The 19,713-nt window shown below is 40.8% G+C and overlaps 1 protein-coding gene across 10 annotated transcripts in view; it reads right to left on the bottom strand.

Annotated features, from left to right (window-relative positions):
- Positions 1-19,713, bottom strand: part of NRXN3 (neurexin 3) — a 1,053,133-nt gene that overhangs the window by 942,600 nt on the left and 90,820 nt on the right. For 5 of the 10 annotated variants that reach the window (XM_075425779.1, XM_075425774.1, XM_075425780.1 and 2 more), the window contains exon 1: positions 3,636-3,656. In XM_075425779.1, the coding sequence (XP_075281894.1) occupies positions 3,636-3,654 (19 nt within the window). In that variant the 5' untranslated portion in view covers positions 3,655-3,656. Of the gene's footprint in view, positions 1-3,635; positions 3,660-10,655; positions 10,668-12,986; positions 13,017-19,713 lie in introns of those variants that run through there. The other 5 variants (XM_075425781.1, XM_075425778.1, XM_075425785.1 and 2 more) reach the window with 4 other exon arrangements.

The following is a 19,713-nucleotide window of genomic DNA, read 5'->3' as shown; positions in this document are numbered from 1 at the left end:
GAATGAGATGACACAAAAAGCAAAGAACCAAAATAACCTACCAATAGTAATAACTAGCTGCCTAATAGTCGGCAAAAAATAATGTGTAGGGATATATTCCCACCTTATTCTGTCCAGAAGACCAGTGTTCATGGCAGACTCCTCTCCCATCATTTTATCTGGGACACTCCTCCCAGATAATAGTATGTACGCTTCTACTACCCTTCCCTCTGCTCCCCTTCCCATTCATTCCATTTGCCTCCTCTTTCCACTGTTAATGCCGTACATCCATCCTTCTTCCTCGTAACAGGAAAAAACATCTCCATTCCTTGACTATTTACGTACGCTGTTTCTTTTCCACCTGTCCTTAAAATTCATGCCTTTGAGGAGAAAGCCACATTGTCTCTGTGCACTCCTACGTTCTTTCCCAGCAAACTCCTTTACACAGTACACTTAGGTCACCTCTGCATTATGGGTTTTTTCATTCTGCAGATTTTTGTCACAGAGAATACGTGTTGTTCCCCTTGTAAAATATGATTGTTATTTCTACGTCCATGTACATGTTTATCAATAGATAAATACAGTTTTAATCTTAGAGAACTGCTTTAGCAAGTGGAATCTAATTGGGAGAGTCCTTGGTAGAACAAGCAAGTTATTTGGTGGTTCGTAATACAGATTGCACTGGTGCTTATAGAAACAGCAATGGACAGGAGAACTCTGGCATTTATTGCCTGTTCTCCTCCAGCTCTCTCCATCTCTCTGTGCTTCTGCTTATTCAACTGTAAAACAAGAAAAACAAATAATTAACCTTCTTACCGGACAGACGTGAAGCTGAATGATAATGCTTTGTACTCATCATGTATTGTTTTCGGGACACTCCGCAAGCGTCAATGCAGCAGCCTCCTTGTGCAGTGGTGAAGGGCTTTTGTCCCCACTCCATTGCCGCAGAGGCACAAAGGACCCAAGAATTCGCAGGGAAAGCCAGCCACCGAGCAAGGAACACACCTCTCACTTCTGAGGCCTCTCCATTAAGCATGATGCTATTTAGGAATGTACTCCAAGCATTTATAAGACACTTCTCAGGACAGGAGGTTGGTGGGATGTCAACACGCTACATGCGCACTGCTGATGACAAACAATCAGCACACAAAAAAGTATTTTTCAGGAAAATCATATACAGATAGGGCTGGAAATATCACAGAGGAGAAAAGCAACCACTCAGAGGAGCAGAGGTCATAATTCAGCATCTCTTAAAACGAACTGCTGAGAAGTGGCCAACTGGAAATCCCAGCAAATAGAGCTGTAACGAGCTCAAGGCCAGAAAGAAGGGAATCAGTGTCTATCCAGTGAGCACATCAACAGGAAAACTTCTAAAGAGATTTCAAGCTCCCACATCAGTCAGCTGGCAGAAGAGTCAGAGAGAAAGTGATTCCTGAAATAAATTTCTCTTCAGTTATTTTTGGAAAAGGAGACAAAAAGGAGAGAGGCTGGTACATTGGAAAGCCAACAAAAATCATTATTCTCTATAAATTGCTTTGACATTGTATAGGCAATGACCTTCACAGCAGTACCGGTTTAACGGCATTTACTTCAGCAGTAGCTGATTTCACTATTAAACAGGGTTGCATAGCACAAGATTACACAACTAAATCACTCTTGTAAATATTTAATATCATTGCCTTTCTTTTTTTCCTTTTTTACAAATCACTATCAAAGGCAGAGCACACAGTAGAAAACACATTTATTTATTCTATCCTGGAAAAAGCTCAGTGCTTATGCATTTTATCTATCATGTTCTCCAAATGACTTTGACACTTGAAAGCCCTTGTGATCAAAACAGTCTGAAGGAAGGCAATTTTGCAACCATTTAAGAACTGATTTCATGCACTGATCAACATTTACCAAACTTGCCTCACGGAATAGCACAAAGTTTAACCCGGCAGATTGACAGCAAACACCTGAAGGAGAAAATTAGTAAAAAAAACTACACTGGTTTAAATAGAAGTACCTTAGAAGACAAAAAGAAAATCAGAGATTCTCTCTCCAGTCTTCTCTTCCCCCTCACCAAGGAAAAAGGAAAAAACAATCTGTATTTGGGAAGTCAAAGGGAACTGGCACTAACAGAAAAAAGTCATACTTCTGACTGACAGTACAATAAGTGCATCCACCACATAATATATTCATTCCATTATGGACATACAGTGCAGCACGGCAGGAAATGAAGTGTCCACAGATTTCTCTTAAAATACATCTGTTTCAAAGATGGAGTCAATAGATAGAACAAATAAAGTACAAGAATGTAGCAAAGAAAAATTACTAATGATGTCTCTAGTATCATATCCAGTAACACAAAATTGACTGAGAAATTGAAATGCTAAGCCTGGAATTGAGTACCTCAAGTACAGCAAGTCATTTTTAAAGAGAGCCTTACAATGTGTAAGTTCTGATTTTTACAACTTCAGGAAAAGAATTTTTCCACAGTCTGGCATAAATGCTCTGTCACATTGTGGCAAAAATGATATTCTGTTCAAACTGCAGATGATCAATGCCAGAAAGCGTTCTTTATTACAGTATTCCAGGAGACAAATAACAAAAGTTATGCATCTTTTCAGCAATTTAGCAACAGAGGAAAGACAAATCAATGGATCTTTAGGAACTGAAGAAATTCTGAAGGAAAAAAAAAAAATCAGTAAACTGATGGACAAAAAACAGATGTAGAGAGCAGCTTGCCCCACATGCCTACAGACTTCATTGAGACTGACTGCAGAGTAAGACTATCCAAAATAAATATGTGTAGTTGAAAATGGTCAGCTAAATGTATTATTTGGATGACGGAGCTGGCCAGTCCTGCAAGGCACTGGTGCTTGAAACATGCGTGCCCTTCATCAGAGCTGGGAAATGCAAATGCACGGCGATGCTAGGTGCTGCCCTGGGTTTTATAAAAGCTTGCAAGATCTTTAATGCAGAGCTAAGCGAGAGCCTGTAATCCCTGCGCTGCGATGCAGCAATGTGCTCTCCCCTCACAGGACAAGCCAACAGCTATGCAAGATCCTTTTATCAACATTCACAGGGCTGGAAAATAACTGTTCACAGTTTGATTCCCAACATTACCGAGTGAACCAAGAATTGCTCAGAGAACTGGCAGCTGAATACACACGTAAAAGACAAAGGTTCTTCAGTGATATTTATTCTAGCCAAGTTTTAATATTTCAAGGCTTATAGCAACTAACTCTTTACATAATCAAATGCAATTGTCTGATCCCAGCTGGTGATCAGGACATTCATCATCAACCTGGTCATTATTAATATACCAGTAATTAGGGGGAATAAAGGTGTGTGCTTTATAACGCTGGCTTAATACAATTCCACCATAACTAAGACCACAGCTCCTTTTAAAATACAATTATTTTAACACTCAAATTATACATTTTTGTTACCACTACTAACAACTAACAATCACAGAGCCATATGATTTAGAACAAATACTGAAATGTTTTTTAGAGTCTTCAGTAAAAAGAATTTGGGCAATTAAAAGGAACCGTGTTTTGCTTTAGAAATAATCTGACCCATGAGCAGTTCCCCAATCAAACTGTGATTTGAGAGAAAAGCTCGATTAAAATGCATGCAATTGACAGAATCAAATCGTAAACACTTACCTACATATACTACGTACATTCTTCTTGCTCTACTGTAGGAGAGAAAGCGATATCTCAGGCACCACGGTGTGGTACTGCTTGGCAAATGCTACTGACTTTTTTAATGGTGACAACTGTGTACATAAATTCTCCAAGTACCAGTTCTGTTTAAAGCCTTTCCCCACAAAGCAGTCCTGGTAAAGGACTGTTTGTATTAACTGCCTTGCAGTCTTTTACTTTAACAAGAGGAGAACTAAGATCATTTAGTGAGAATGATCCCGAATCCCTCAGGTTACCGTTGGAACAGTCTCAGGGCCAGATTCTTCCCTGCACTATTTCTATTACATCAGTGCATTTCCTCTGCTTCGAGATCAGTTATACCACAACAAAATCCTTACAGTGCAGTGAAGAACATGGCTCTGAATAACACTACATCCAACCTTTCGGTGTATAAAGCATATCTAACATGAGATCAACACCTCAGAGAAAATCCTGCTAAAACAGAATCTGGGGGCTTTCTCCTTGCAGGTACACCACCGCACATTCCCAGGTGCAAAACCTTTAATTTCTATGGGTTTCACTGGCTGCTTAGAGAGCACAGCACCTTAAGCACAGCAACTTGCACAATAAGTCATCTGTAACACAAATTTCAAAACAGAAAGGCTTCAAAAACCAACAAATACGCTACAACCTGTGAGTGCTGGATTCACACCTGATTCCTTTCTCTCTGTGGTGGTATTTTCTATTATCTTTTCCCATTTCATAGCCTAGCAGTACTGACCTCTATTTGGATACACGCACTCAAAACTCTCAAGGCTCCTGAAACAGATGTGGAAATGAAAGGCAGCATGAGAAGGAGCTCTAGCTCCATGAAAGCATTGAGTATGACCAAATAAATGAAAGGTGGTGGGTGTCACAGCAACGAGCAACGGTGCACTGCAGAATCAAAAACCAGAATACTGATGTGAGGGAAATCACACACCATTAGACCCATTAGACATGACTTAATAACTGACACAGACGATACTGTGTGAGTTGTATCAGACAATTTGAGAAAGCATGACCTTCTTCACAGTAACAGTTTTACAACCGTTTGTATGGCACGTTATCCACTAATCTCTAGTCAAAATATTTACTATCTGGTAAAGCGCTGCAAATAAGGCTGTTGTTTCTAAGCGCTTACTCTTAATGCATAAGATCCAGCTTACACAGCACATATTTTCTAAACTGTTCTCTGCCATACTGTTATCACTCTAGTCCACAAAAGGGCACAATGAGCCTCAAAACAAGAAACTCCCCTCTTTCACTGGGTTTCGTATTTCTGCAGGGCTGTCTGATGTGTGTGACGGGGGTCTATCCCAGTTCCTGATGGCATTATCACCACTTTGCTGCATTACCATAAAGCCCAGGAAATAAGCTATTACCCACCATCACTCCTCCCAAATGTTATCACAGAGAATCATGCATTCACAAAACAGCATTAACTGTGAGAATTAGAGTCCATTTAAACTGCAGCTGTTCCTTGATTCCTAAATAGGTTCTTAGACCAAAACTTCTCCCTGACTGGCCTCATTACCAAATCTCCCTTTCAACTGGAAAAAGATCACTTTAAAAAATTGTACATTTCATAGATAACACTCCTTTACTGTATTATGACAACCAGGTAAGTAACATTAAAATGAAGAATTTTTCCAAAAATACAGTGGAGGTTTTAGCTTTCAGAATTGTGTGTTGAAATTTTGCCTTCAAATAATCTCTGGCAACAGAAATGAACTTGTAATTTTGATTTGCTATTTCTAGTTTATCTCATTTTAAGAACCTCAAGCTTAAATTATTTAAGGGAAAGACATTCTGTTTATTTTTAATGATAATGCTAAGTCTGCAGTAAGGGCTTTCTTTAAAATACAAAACCTAAATCTTGGATCTAATATACATGCTGGTGTTCCTTTCAGCTCTAAACCCATGCCCTAGAAAAACCCACAACCCTATATTCTGCTATTATCAAAGAAAGCATTGCTTATTATGTTCCATTTTCCTCTCTGCTTCTTTGCTTCTTTGGTTCTGTCCGTTGGAAGGACTCCAGTCTGCAGGGAAAAAACACTGTCAAATATAAACTGAAAAACCTAAGCACCAGGAAAAGGCACAATGTCTCTTTAAGAGTCAACAGTAAATTAACTTGCCCATAAGAGCGCAATAATTAGCAGTTAGTAGCTTATTAAAAGAATGGCAAAGGCCAAGCTGCCATCTGGGATCTCCAGTTTCTTGTGATTGTTATTATGTCAGGATGTGCAACTTGCATTAGCTTTCATGTCACTGTGCTTGCCCTTACTTTACATGTAAATTTTAATGAAAGATACAGCACTTTAAAAATCAGACATCCATCAAAAGTGCTATTAGTGTGCCTTTTACAAAGCATATGGCCCGTTTAGCTACCGCTGCATCTCTACACACCACTGAATGCCTCAAATGAAGAAAACAGAGGAAGAAAAAAAAGCCTTTCAATGATATCAATTAAATATTCTCTTTGGGCAGAGTGAAACCTGAACCTCATAGGAAACAGAAGACTACAATACAGCATCAGACAGTATTTTAGCTCCTGTTTACCCACAACACAACCACAACGCCTTTAACTCTCACAGGAATCATTCTTCTTAATAAAAATGAAAGCCAATGAAGAACCAGCTGTTTATTCACACGTTGGAAAGACACAGTTTTAAAATAAGGCAGAAAGAAAGCATGTAGGAAAAAATAAATTACCTGTTAACTACAAAATACTTAATACGTGATTAAATATTTTATGTATACACATTATTTGAAAACATACATGCTCATATGCACAAACAAAAAATAATTTACCAGAAATTACGTATTTAATGTCTCATTTGTCTGCCTTCATAAATATGTTACAAAAAGGTGTAAAAAGAAGAATGTTTACAAGACATCTATTCCTTTGCATTAGCTGATATTCAACATTTAAGTGACTTCATTCACCAAATCTGCAAAATGTAATCACCTCTCGAATATAAAGAAATAGGATGAACGCCTTGCAGAAATATCCCCCAATATCCTACATTTGAAATTCATCAACCATAAATCATCTCTAATTATAAGAATTACATTAAAATATTTGCTGTTTCCCTAAACAAAATATGAAACCAGTATCAAAAACTCACAAAAAAATGATTCCAGAAGAATGACATTTACATTCAAGGACCCTTGAGTCTATCAAAGAGGTTTTACAGATTGCATATTTACCAACCATAAAATAAAATACTTTATTTTTTAAACAGTCATTGAGAAGAAAGTTAAAACTGAAAGTCACCATCCTTATAATAATGCAGGATTTTTTCCCCACCAAAAGGAAAACCAAACAAATACCACACATATTTTAAAAAGTATTAAGGAAAGGACTGTGAGCGTAGAAACCAAAACCATAAAATATTCACACTGAAAACCCAAATATTAAGATATTTTACAGGGAAAAGCAGAGCTTAGAAACCACTGCCACAGCTGGCAGCATGAATGTAGTGCTGTTTTTCTCCTTGTATAATTTGATATTTATAGAGCACAAATTATTTAATTTGTTACTAATGTTTCACTTCAACATTTGTATAAACTCTTGGCCACTCAGATGGACTTATTCACATCACTCTGAAATCCTAATGGTATTACTGGTGAAGAAGAACTCCAAATTATTTTCCAGATCAGTAAGGTCCAGTCATTTCTTTCTATCCGAGTCCACACATACGATTTCATTTTTTCTGTGCCATTACCTCCTTGTCAATATTATTGAACAACTCAAAGAAATAACAACCTCACACTGCTCACTGAGAGCAATGCTGAACATTACAAGACTTAAGAGACCTGCTTGGGTTAAGAGCAGTTAGAACCAAGGCAGATAATCTGATCTTGACAATGCTGAGAACTACATGGTGAATATGCCGGTAGCCTTTGGTCTACACAGCATGCATTAAAAAATGTCCCACTCATGAAATATGGGAGTAATCTTCCATTTCTCCCTAAGAATAGAGAAAAAACCTGCTTCATGTTGAAAACGAGTGTGCAGTTGTGCAGTTTTTCATCCCGAGTACAGCTACTGATGGAGGGAAGGAGCCCAGTGCCTCAGAGGAGAAGCAGCAGACTGCAGACTGCACGGGCACTACGGAGGTGTCCTGTGCACACCCAGAAACCAGCCATACGTCACTGTCATCCTTTATGTCAGCAGATACATTTGGGACTTTTCAGTTCTTTGGGTGAATCTTGGCCCACTAAATCCAATGTGAAATCTCCTATTGCCTTCAAGAAGACACATGATTTCATTCACTGAAAACAGCACAGTCCCACCAGGAATACACCCAATTTCCTCTGGAGCCATGAACCTGAATAGAAGCCAGATCCAAACCAAGAGTGACGGCAAAACAAAACTCACTACATATATAAGAGAATGGTGAAAGGTAGCAAAAAGGCAAATGATCATTTGCTTAACAAAGGCTGTCAAGAGAACAAGTGATATGGAATGACATGACTACACATTAACTCCAGTTCAATAGCAAATTAGAGTTAGATATTTATGATCCTTTGGTATCATTTACTCGCGGGGGAATGTTGGGGAAATAAATAAACTCAATATAATTGTTCCTTAATTGTCAATTCCTCTCCTGAAGAGAAGTCATATTCAGCCAAATAGAAGTCCTCCCTGCTCATCATACATTTACCTCATCTCTGCAACCAGTTCCATACACCTAATAAAAACACAAACAATACATATATACTCAGTTCAGGTTAAAATGCAAGTGGTACCCAGGTGCTTTTCTGTATCTCGACTACTCCAGCCATTACCCCAGAACACCTACACTTCTTCAGCTTTCCAGGAACTTACAAAAAAAAAACCAAAACCCATCTCCTAAACTTTTTAAAAGGGATAGATGCAGAAGAAGCCTATCTACTACAGTGGAAGCAACTACAGAAAGGCTTGTTTCAGATGATGAATGCAGGGTCACAGACTGCTATACATTGTGAAGAGGTTTTATGAAATCAAATACATCATATCCTTTGGCTACATACGTGGCAAGAGACAGAGTGGCTGCCAGTTTTTACTGAAAACTACAAGGATGTCAAAAAGTATGAACCTTCCAGGTACAGTCACCAGAGCATCTGGTACATCTTCTCTGTGAGCTGAAGGCCATGTGTGGGTTCAAAATTATGCTGTCTGAGCCCTCAGAGGTAGTACCATTTTTCATACAGAGTGATGGTTCTCTGACCAAGTCACTTGCTGTAACTAGAGCTAAAAACCACACATAGCTGGGAAATGAAACAATATTTCCACTCAATGACACAATAAATTAAGTTTCAGTGCATATGAATTAATTTGGGACTATATATTATAATCCTCATTCCTACAGGCTCAGCTGTGAGTTTTGCTTCAGAAACGACTTTCAGTTTAGTGCTGCACAGACTGGCTTGCAGCACAAATGCCACCCGAGGAAAGAAGGGAGCAACACGAGCTAATATCACGCCATACAAGACTCACGCTGATCTACACTGACCCTTAAATCACACTAAGCCATACATCAGCTAACTCAGTTATTGGCAGCTGTGTTGAGGCACAGTATGATTTTGTATGGTGTGCTTAAAGCTTCAGGTTCTCACATTTTTTACAGTGTATATACGTGATTCTTACATTCTGTTCACCGGTTGCTAAGAAGATAGCTTGGAGTACAGCTTACGTATTATCCTCCACCACCCAACTTTGGATAGAACAGAAAAGCTATGAAATTAATTATTGGAATATTTTTTCAACCTCAAAACAGAACAAATAATATTGATCACATGATGCACCCCATCACAGAGAATCCAACAATACAAATACAATAGAAGAAGGCAGGGCATCAGAAAGAGGAATCATACAAAGAGAAAGTATTTAATATGCTACTGTGCTCCCCAGAATTCAGGTATTACAGGAGGAGTGATCACTAGACACAGACTGTTTGTGCCTCAAAGGAAAGTCATTATGAACAAATCCCCTGACCTCTCATATCCTCTCAAATTCATAGTAGTACAATTAGTCATTTCATCCCCCAGTGTCTTACTGGCACGGACACACCCAACATCCTCCAATGTGTTCAAATCAAGCTGATCAATAGATCAGATTCTTCAGCAGTGTATTTGTTGAAAAGGAGTAAACCTCAGCATAACAAAACCTTTTAATCTCTCTATCTCATTGGCAAACAGGACAAAGAAATGGATTTTCCTCGAGCAGTGCTTATAATGTATCAATTAATCTTCACCCTTCCCTCTAGCCCAACTGGAGACCCACAGCAGGTTTGCAGCATTTTGCCTTTTTGACAGTTTTGATTACAGATGGATGACTGCTCTCTGCATGCTAACGATAAGTGTGAACCGCTGAAGAGCAAGCTGGAGCCCCAGAGCAGCCTTACATGCCCTGTGCTGTACCGAGCCACAAAGAAAAAGGACTTCCCTGCTTAGCAGCACTGATCACTTACTGTTTCCTCTGCAGCTTTTTGCAACTCAGTTTCTCTTGGAAAAACACCTTTTCGCTAACAGAGAGGTTGGGAAGCAGAGCTGGGGGGAGAAATGACAGCCTGAAAGACCTCCATCGTTGATGGGTACTGGGCAACCCCAGGTCCCGCTTCCACCAACACCAGTGCCAAAATTCCCAGCAGTGGCATCACCCCAGTACAAGAGAGTTGCCAGTAGCAGCTCACTGGCCTCTGATTCTGTTTTTGGCTGAACTGACGGTCTCTTTGCATCCCAGTGTCACCAACTACAGAAAGCCTGACACTGCACAGCCCATACTTAGTGTGAACAGAGAGAAAATAACAGCTGTTAAGAAGGCCTCAAAGTATTCATATTAATAAATATTTCTTCCATAATTCAGCACAAAACAAAAGACTGTTGAGAGACCTTTAAAAGTAAAGGTTTTAAGTTCCAATATGAACCACATTCATAAAAATACAAATTGTCCATTGACAAACAAACATTTTACAAGCAATGAAGTCTTAGAAAGAACGCAATCTCTACCTTTACTTCTACCTACAGACAGGAAGGTGTGCGTCCAGTTAAGAGGAGGAATAAGAGTGGTGTCCGTCATGGAGGAGGCAAAAGAGAAGAGAAGGAGGAAGCATAAAAAATAGAAAATTATGTCACTGGCCATACTTACAAAAACAAGAAAAAAAGCATATTCATGCAGCAGCCAAACCCAAAGTCCAGGGAAAAATGAGAGACACGCCACAGTTAAAGCACAAAGCAAGGCTTAAACAACTGACAGTACAATCAGCAACTGCCTTGTTAAGCCCTTTGGCTTTAATTTGATTTTCTACTGAGAAATGCAAACCCCTCATGAAATAGCATGCCAGTGATATGCCTCTTTCCACATCAAATTCAAAACAGCAAGTGAAACAACAGAGTAGGACAAAAAAAAGAAAATATCACGGTAATATATTTGGTAAACACATTTCACTTACCAGAGCTAATGTATTTGTATATAATGTTGACATTGCATATTTACTCACACATATACATTTACATATTTCATATCCATCATATTTTTAGAGAGTAAATATTTATCAAAAGGGAATATCTGTAGGTTGGTTGGCAAGAAAAGAGAAGGTACTGTTCCCTGATGCGTCATGGATAAATATGTGTGGCTAAAGTTGCCAGAAGCCAATAGTTTTCACATTTTTTTGCCAGGCAAGGGAGAAGAGAAAAGGCTGATGACAATCATACAGGCCTGAATAGGTCATGCAAGTCTTCATGAGCCAGCTGGGTTGCAACTTGTAATTTAAATGGCCAAGTGCACCTGTTTATATAATCCAGAGCTAAATCACAGACTGCTGCAAAGATGTTCAGTGTTACTGAGGTTGAAAGTGGCCATGAAAGCTCACTGTCCTGATCACTCCCAACAGGCCATCATCCTTCCTCTACCAGTGGCGTGCCATACTCAGCTGCATCCTCAGCAACTAGGGCATGCTGAAGGGACCTGACTGCTGGATACTCCTTCACCAAGCACAACCTCTGAGCCATAAACCCAGCTGAACAGTAAGTGGGGACAGAGCAGGAGCTCAATGCTTCCCAGACCTTCGCCAGATGCTCCACACACCAAATAACATAGCCTTGACATGCGCTCATAAAGTGCCCTGTTCTCCTACCTTCTCCATCACATACGGATGCTAAGCAGTACAGAAACTGAAGAGTGAGCCCCAACTTCATTTCTGATTGTTTACTAAGCTTTCATGACCTCAGAACAGACATCTGCCTTGAACTATAGAATGAAAGCTGATTATGTCCTAAGTTTCTCCACAATTCACTGAGATACATAGAAATTGTGTGTTTCATTCAAGCACTTAATTACTCTAGAGCCTTCACAGGCACTACGTTCTACCTTATTAACTCATTGGACTGTCTAACTTCAGGTACGTGTTCACTTCATGGCAAAAACACTATTGTGTACACCTAGTCTAGGAAAGCCTCATCAGGTTTTAGAGTCAAAACTCACATTTCCTCCCCACAGACAAACAGTTGGTTTGGTGCATTAAGTCTTCAACCATTTCACTCCTGCACTCGCAAGACTAGAATGCATCACCAGCGCTGCTAATGCCTCCCTATGTACTCATGTCAGCAAGACGTTGACACTGTCTGAGGAAAACAGAATCACCCCTCTCCCTCACCTCACCTCTCCTCACCAGCTTCTTGCTCCAAACCTCCACACCGCAAAATGGCACTAATCATCCCATCATGGCACAGCAAATACATCTGTAACACCATCCAGGCTGAGGCATTAAAATGTGAACTCTGATACAGGCCTAGATCCCATTTGTAGCCCAGCCTGGGATTAGCCTTGTTCTTTTTCTAAACCTTTTTGCTCTGTGCATATTTGAATATTTTAAATTGCAGACACAGGACTTACAGGCCATTATATGCAATTTTCCTCAGGATTCATAATGAGATAGGATCATGCCACGAGGGCTATTAACATATTTTTTGTAATAATTGCACTCTTAAAAATAAAGACCAACATTGAGGTCTACATTTACTGGGAAGAAGTGGGAGTCATTACAGCTGGCACAAGAAGAAAGAAATAGCAAGATAAAATTGGTGGGTGGGCTGCATGAAAGGGGGATGCATACCTCTTTACTGTCCATGGAATCATTTCATGCTCCCTCTTGGGCACCTGAGTCCCAGGCTGACAAGTAGCCACGGTTCATGGGACACAGAGGCAAAAATGCAAATGGCTTGACTGGCACCCAGTAGGCTTAGTTGCTTTTGTCATGCAAAGCGCAGCTCAGAAAAGCAGCAGAGGCAAAGCTCTTTCATGATCAGTGACTGAAACAACGAGAAAGTCGAAAGACTTACCTTGTTCACCCATCATCAGGTGTGAGAGGCCTTTGAAAGAGAGAGAGAGAGAGAGAGGAAGTAAGAAAAAAAGAACAAAACGGAAAAAGAAGCAGCAATATCCATGCACACTGGTCACAGTCCAATACATCTCGGGAGTGGAGCTCACATACTTGAACTAGACCAAGTATGGGTGCAGCACACAGGGCACACACATATGCAGGCGCTGCTTTCCATGCTGAGCAGGAAAGCACCTGTCATAGGTAGAAAAAAAAACCTGCTGGTAGTTGCAGAACTGTGTTTGAGGTTCATCACATCCCTTGGGGAGCAACTCCAGAGGCACTGTACACTGCTATGGCTAAATGGGCTAGGAAAGCCAAAGTCTGCAACGGGGCTCTGCAGGGAGCATTCGCTCCTCTGAAGAGATGTTGAAATAACTTCTCCTCAACTAAAGAATTAAAATTCAAGGCTGCAGTGGTCAGTGAAAGGGAGGCCATGGTTCCACCACATCTGCTTCAGACAAAACATCTGGGCTAAATGCATACACACATAAAACTATCCTCATTCTTGAACGTGGTGTCTTCAGCATGTATTTTTAGGAGTCGATCAACACTGCTCACACTTAACAATCAGGCACCAGTACACCAAACCTGTATTCATACAAATACTGTTTAGATACTATTGTGCATATATTCATGCCCAATCCACTAAACATGAACTGACCCATTAGTTAATTTTGTCACACATGATATCACAGAACTAACATATACAAAAATCGCGTCCTACCCACTCAAGCCATGAGTGACCCCTTTCGTACTTGGTTCCCTGACCTTTTTCCCTTAGTTGGATTCCTTCTCCACATCCCCTACCTCTCACAGTACTTAGTATGGTCAGGATTTTGATACACACATATACACACACCCACACACACACCCCTTATCTTTAGTCAGTTTATTGACCAAACAGGGCTGTGAGTTTTTTAATTTCACAGAGACTGAAAGGTCAAATGAATTTATTAGAATGAGAATTTTCAACAAGCAGCATGCTGAGTTTGAATTTGTTTATGTTTCTCTCTTTTATATTTTTCCTTTGCGTCTTTGGAGAAATCTAAAATCCAGATCATCCCAAGAATATGTTCACCCACAGAGAACTCCAAGCCAGATAATGGGATTAATAATTGTGCAGTCTAAGGAACGCAAATATCTTAATGTTCTTGAAGATTATTGTGGATTTAGAAAAATAATCAGAAACACAACATAGGTTTAGAGTTTTTTTAGGTTTTTTAACTATAAATAAACATAGCAGACTTGCTATTGTAGAACATATTTCTGGTCTAAATTAAAAGATTTAATTTCACTGAATCGTTTTGCTCTGCTAGTTGAGTGGGCTGAACTTGTCTCTCTATTTATGGCCACTGACCCCACCATCCTTGATAGGCAAGTGTTAGGTCTGTCCAAATGGGCACTTGAAAGGCACTGTAAAAGGCACTGTAAAAGATGAGAAGATGAAGGTATAATTGTTAGGACCTACAAAGCACAGAGACCCTGTAGCAATGGTGAAAAAGGAGAAAAGGCAAGTAGATGGCAGTGCGCCAGGCAGCCGAAGCTGGCCAAACAGGGAGGGGACATCAGACCCAGAGCAGAGACTGGGGTCCCAAGCCCTCAGCCCTTGTACACCGTGGGGAAGGAAAGCCATGGCTAAGAGGCACAGCACCAACAGGTGCAGCTGCTGGGGATGGCAGGGGCCTTGTCCACTTGCTGACAAAGAGAAACCTCCAGAGAGGGTTCAAAGCAAGAGCCTGCATTAAACACCCTGAATCACACCATAAGAAGAACCCTTCTCTCTCCACCAGCCACAGAGGAGCTATAAAAATCTCAGAATGTCAGGAACGTCAACACCTCTTCTGTCCTTATCCCCAGAAGGCCAATGCTATCTGTCAGGCACATCAGTCAAGTGCAGCCCAGAGCCCCGCGCCTGCAGTCCAGGAGTGAGGCACCCCCAGGTGTGCCCACCGTTCTGGTCTCTGCCTTGGCCTTGATTCAGATGCCTGCAAAAGAAAGTCTCCCTAAGAAATGTTCTGACACTTTCTGCTTCTTGACAAATTTGAAATACAACAGCAGTTGTGGTACTGTAGGTACCTCTTGATCTTCTAGTCCCAACCAGACAATGGAAGTAGGGAGATCAATGAAGAATAATGCCCTCCCCTCCTCCTCCTCCAATGCTACTTTCTCCTTTCTAAAACAGGAAAAAAAAGGAGGGTGGTCTTGGAGATAGAGCAGAAAACCAATATTATCTCCTAAGTTGCCCACCGAAACAGACCCTTATTACAACAAAGAGAGCACCAACAGAATTCTAGATTCATCATCAGATAGAATAATATAAATAATGAAATAACATATCAGCTTTTCTCATCTGAAAATTTTCCTCCCTTGCAATTTAAAGTAGGAGTGAAAATGAGTGTATTTATCTCCAGCAAAATGTCATTAACAACCAAAACCTTCAACCATTGAGATCTAAAATCTGTGATATTTGTTGCCTGTGTAACAAAGGCCCCAAATTAGTCACAGTAAAATCAACATGGAAAACATGAACTGACACCATTGTCTCACCTTTACATCAGTTTCAAGATATGTAAAACAATTTTCTAATCGTAAAAGTCAAGTCATCTCAAGATGGCATGTGGTAGAACTTGCTATTGGACTACAACAAACTAACACGGCATCCCACAAACAAATGCAAGAGGTCTGAGAATAGTCCAGACCTGCAGACTAAACCAAATTTTGCCAGAACAGGGGAGACACCTATTACCATGCTATTTGGGTATCAACCATAAAGGTCAGCAAAGCTTCCAGCAGGCTCAGGATGCTAAATCAACACATCAAACCCCAAAGCATGTTATTCGCATATATAACCATTGTTTGTGCCAAAAGCCATCCCATTCCAGGGGAATCCTGTAAGAAAATATGAGTTTCCACCTAAATCCAGGTGAAATATGCTTTCCTTTTACTCTGAGATCTGTTCAACAAGAAACTTTCTTTAAAGCCTCAGGGCTGCAAGCCCAGCCAGCGTAGAACTGGGAAAAGGTTGCCACAAACCTCCATAAGCCACAATGGTCAAGGGGTTGTGTGCTTTTTCAAAAGTAATCTAGTCATTCTTATAATAATCTACTGGCTGGTCACAACTGCTACCCAACAAAAATGGTGGGTAGCAAGTGCTGTGGAAAAGGTTTAGAACAACCTCAGAATAAACGGTTTATCTGCCTGCAAAGAAATTTTATGTCAAAGTCAAGAATCTTGCCATTCCTGAACTTCCAACGTGAGTGACAATAAGTACAAGTGCATGGCTTCAGAAGAAGGCTCTAGACAGGTTTCTTAGATAATGATAAGCATCTGCTTGGGCTCAGCCTCTGGAGCCCTAGCTTCCTCAGACTTTCAGTAGTAACGTGAAGAGAAACTGGCCTGCTTCTTCTCAACATTGGCTTGTTATTAAAATATTATGTCCATTGCTGAGGGCAGACAAACATACAAACTCTGCTCTCTGCCATGATTTATGCCTGCCACAACTGACTCTTCCTATTTAGGTCTGGGAGGTTTTTTGCTACTTCTTTAATCTACTACCAAATCAGTATTATATTCTTAAAGGTTAATATTGTGTCCCTTGATCTCAAAGTAACATTTCAAACAAGTACTTTTTTTAAAAAAATTGTGAACCATCTGCTTGCCATATCAAACTACTAAAATTAAGTGGCTCTAATTGTACAAAGTAGCAAGGGCCAACACTGAATTCTTATGAAGCCAGAAGGACATTTTTAAAAGCAGCTTCTGAGTATAATGATAGGAAAGAGCAATGTAGTTACACAGAAGTCCTCATCTTCTCATTTTTAAGGATTTTCTAGGCGCTGTTTTCAGGGTGGAGGACAAAATGAGAGAAACCTTGGAGGCAGTTTGAACCTCACCCCCATTCCTCCCACCCCCCCTCCAAGTACCACATTTGAGTATTTTGCACTTAAAATGGAAAAATAAAGTCACAAAACCTAAGAAGACTGGGAAAGCACGAAACACAGCTGAGAGTGACAACTGATTGCAGCAACAAAGGAAAATGGACTCCTTTCTCTAGTTAATCACAGCTTGTCCCGTGTTACTGGGCCCATGGTCTGGGGGTGTGCACGTGTGTGGGGGTGTGCCTGCACTGCTGCACTGCTCTGGCAAGGCAAGCAGCCTCAGTATCTCCCTTTTAATGATGCTGCCAGATGATTAGTCCAAAAGCTCCTAATGAATGGGAAACGAGATTGCCAGGCAGCAGCAGCAGCCCAGCTCTTCCCAGAGGCAGGTTTGCCCACAGAGGATCCTTTCCTGGGTATCAGACTCTGTGACCCATTCGGACAATAACAGGGCCAGCTGCAATGTATGTCTGAGGTAGGGCATCATGCCCTCTGGTCCAGGATATACATGCAAGTCCTTTACAGCAGAGCTGAAGAAAGAAATCATGCAAACCAGGGATTCTTCCAAAAATAAAATTACATCTACTCTAGAGAAGAGCACTCTGATGAGTGATGGAGTCTGTTGTTTACACCTCCTTTCCTAATTTCCTAAAACTAGTAATTCCTTAAGAAATAGGCTTTTTTTTTCTTCGCTGAGCCTCCTACCCCAGCTCCATCAGCAGTTCCCTTTTCTAGCTAGGTAGGAAAGCTGACAAGTCCCTCGTCTCTCACGTAGTCCTTTTTAAAACAGGCATCCTGAGGTTTTCTAAAACCCAGAGACCAGGGAACACTCCCTAAGAGTCCCCATGTACCAAAAAGAGGGAATTCCAGCAGGGCCAAATGATGATCTCAGAGGAAGCAGCAAAACCGTTGTCTTGAGAGATGTGAAGAATGGATGAAGAGGAAAAATCATTCTGAGACCTAGTTCAGACCTTTTACCTGCTAGACAGGTCAGCTGTGCCAAGAGGATGACCTGATTCCTAGGCTGCTGGCATACATGGTGCCTGTTTTTTCTAACCGGGCAAAGCAGTAGCACAGGCTGGGGAGCAGTCCTTTTTGTTTGGTTCAGCCATGATACGCACAACAGCCAAGGGCTCCTCACAGACCCCAGCAGTGAGGCCAGCCGGGAGTGCAGTTTTGTTATTGTAGCCGGAGGCCCACTTCCAATCCAATTACACACAACAGCTGTGCTAGCTCCTCTTTTCCATCCCCTTTGCTTCCTCTGCTATGTAATTCCAGGATAGGTTTTGTCATTATCGGGGGCAGTGAGTCAGGGTGAGTGGCACCTACTCTAAGTGATCAAAGGAATAAGAGCATGAGGTAGAAGCCAAAGAGAAAGTCTTTTACCCCAACATCTATGGCAGAAATAGCGATCAAACCATACAATCTCCCGTCCCTCATGGCAGAAACAGTATTCTGACACTGCACATGGCATATTCCTAGAAGGATGCACATAGGGAGGGCTACAAACATGGTGGTGTTTGAAAGCATGAACATAAACATGCAAGTGTCTGCAAAGATAGTCACATGTACAGAGAACGTGTGCAGGTAGCAAGACCTGAAAGTGAAGGTATTTTATGGCTGACTCATAAGAAGATGTGCCACTACAAATCAAAGCACCTGATCAAGTAGGTGCACAAGTTGGGAGAAGAAGAACTGTTAGGCATGGAATAGAATTCTTCAGCTTGGAAAAGACATCTCTGATAATATATATGAAAGAGGTAAAATCCCAGATAATACAGAGCAGGTGAACAGGGAATATTTTTTTCCCTGTTTGTCAGAATACAAGGAGTAGGAGTCACTGAACAAAATACACAAATAACCCGTGTAAAAACAAGACAGAAAAAGTACTTTCCACATTTAAATGATTAAACAATGGGATTTGCTATCACAGGATATTGTGGAGTTAAAAAATATAAACGGATTAAGAAAAACAAAGACTGGACATGTCCAGAGAAAGTATGTCCATGAATGACTGTACAACACCACAATCTGGATGCAGTATCAGGTCAGCAAGTCCTTAAAACAGTGACTACCGGAAATCACAAAGGTGTATCAGGACAAGACCAATGCTAATGTGGTTTCTTAAACTTCTTTCACAGCATCTACTTTCATAAAAAAAAAGCTTCTGGGCTAGATAAATTATTGCTCTGACCCCATTGATTATTACTGCCATATTGTTGCAAATGGGTGTGCAGGGAGCTGAAAAACATTCCTATTTCAGTGCAAGAGAATGCAATTTGGGTACAGTGCCTGTGCAAAGGACAGGCAAGAATGAAAACAACGGTGGCACCTATGAAGAAGAACATAGAATCATGAAATAGAATCACAGTACTGTAAGGGTTGGAAGGGACCTTAAAGATCATCTGGTTCCAACCCCCCTGCCATGAGCAGGGACATCTTCCACTAGACCAGGTTGCTCAGAGCTCCATCCAACCTGGCCTTGAGCACTTCCAGGGAGAGGACATCCACAGCTTCTCTGGGCAACCTGTGCCAGTGTTTCACCACCCTCATGGTGAACATAAGCCTGTGCAAACTGGTTTCAAACACCTGTATGAGTGGCACTGAAGATACAGCATGGGTGGACTCTGACTCTGACCTAGTACCTTCTGCAAATAGGAAACTTCAGATGGGCTGAAACACAACGCACAAATGTTCATGTCCAAAAAGCATAGTTCTGCTTCAAGGATGCAGAAGCCAGCATACAGGTCCTGCTTAAATGACCCCATGACATGGAGTTAGGGAAACAGACTAAAACAGCAGCCCTGA

The sequence above is a fragment of the Opisthocomus hoazin genome, chromosome 7 (genome assembly GCF_030867145.1).
Source record: "Opisthocomus hoazin isolate bOpiHoa1 chromosome 7, bOpiHoa1.hap1, whole genome shotgun sequence".
Taxonomy (NCBI): domain Eukaryota; kingdom Metazoa; phylum Chordata; class Aves; order Opisthocomiformes; family Opisthocomidae; genus Opisthocomus; species Opisthocomus hoazin.
The sequence above is the reverse complement of the archived record's forward strand: the minus strand, read 5'-3'. Positions and strand labels throughout refer to the sequence as shown.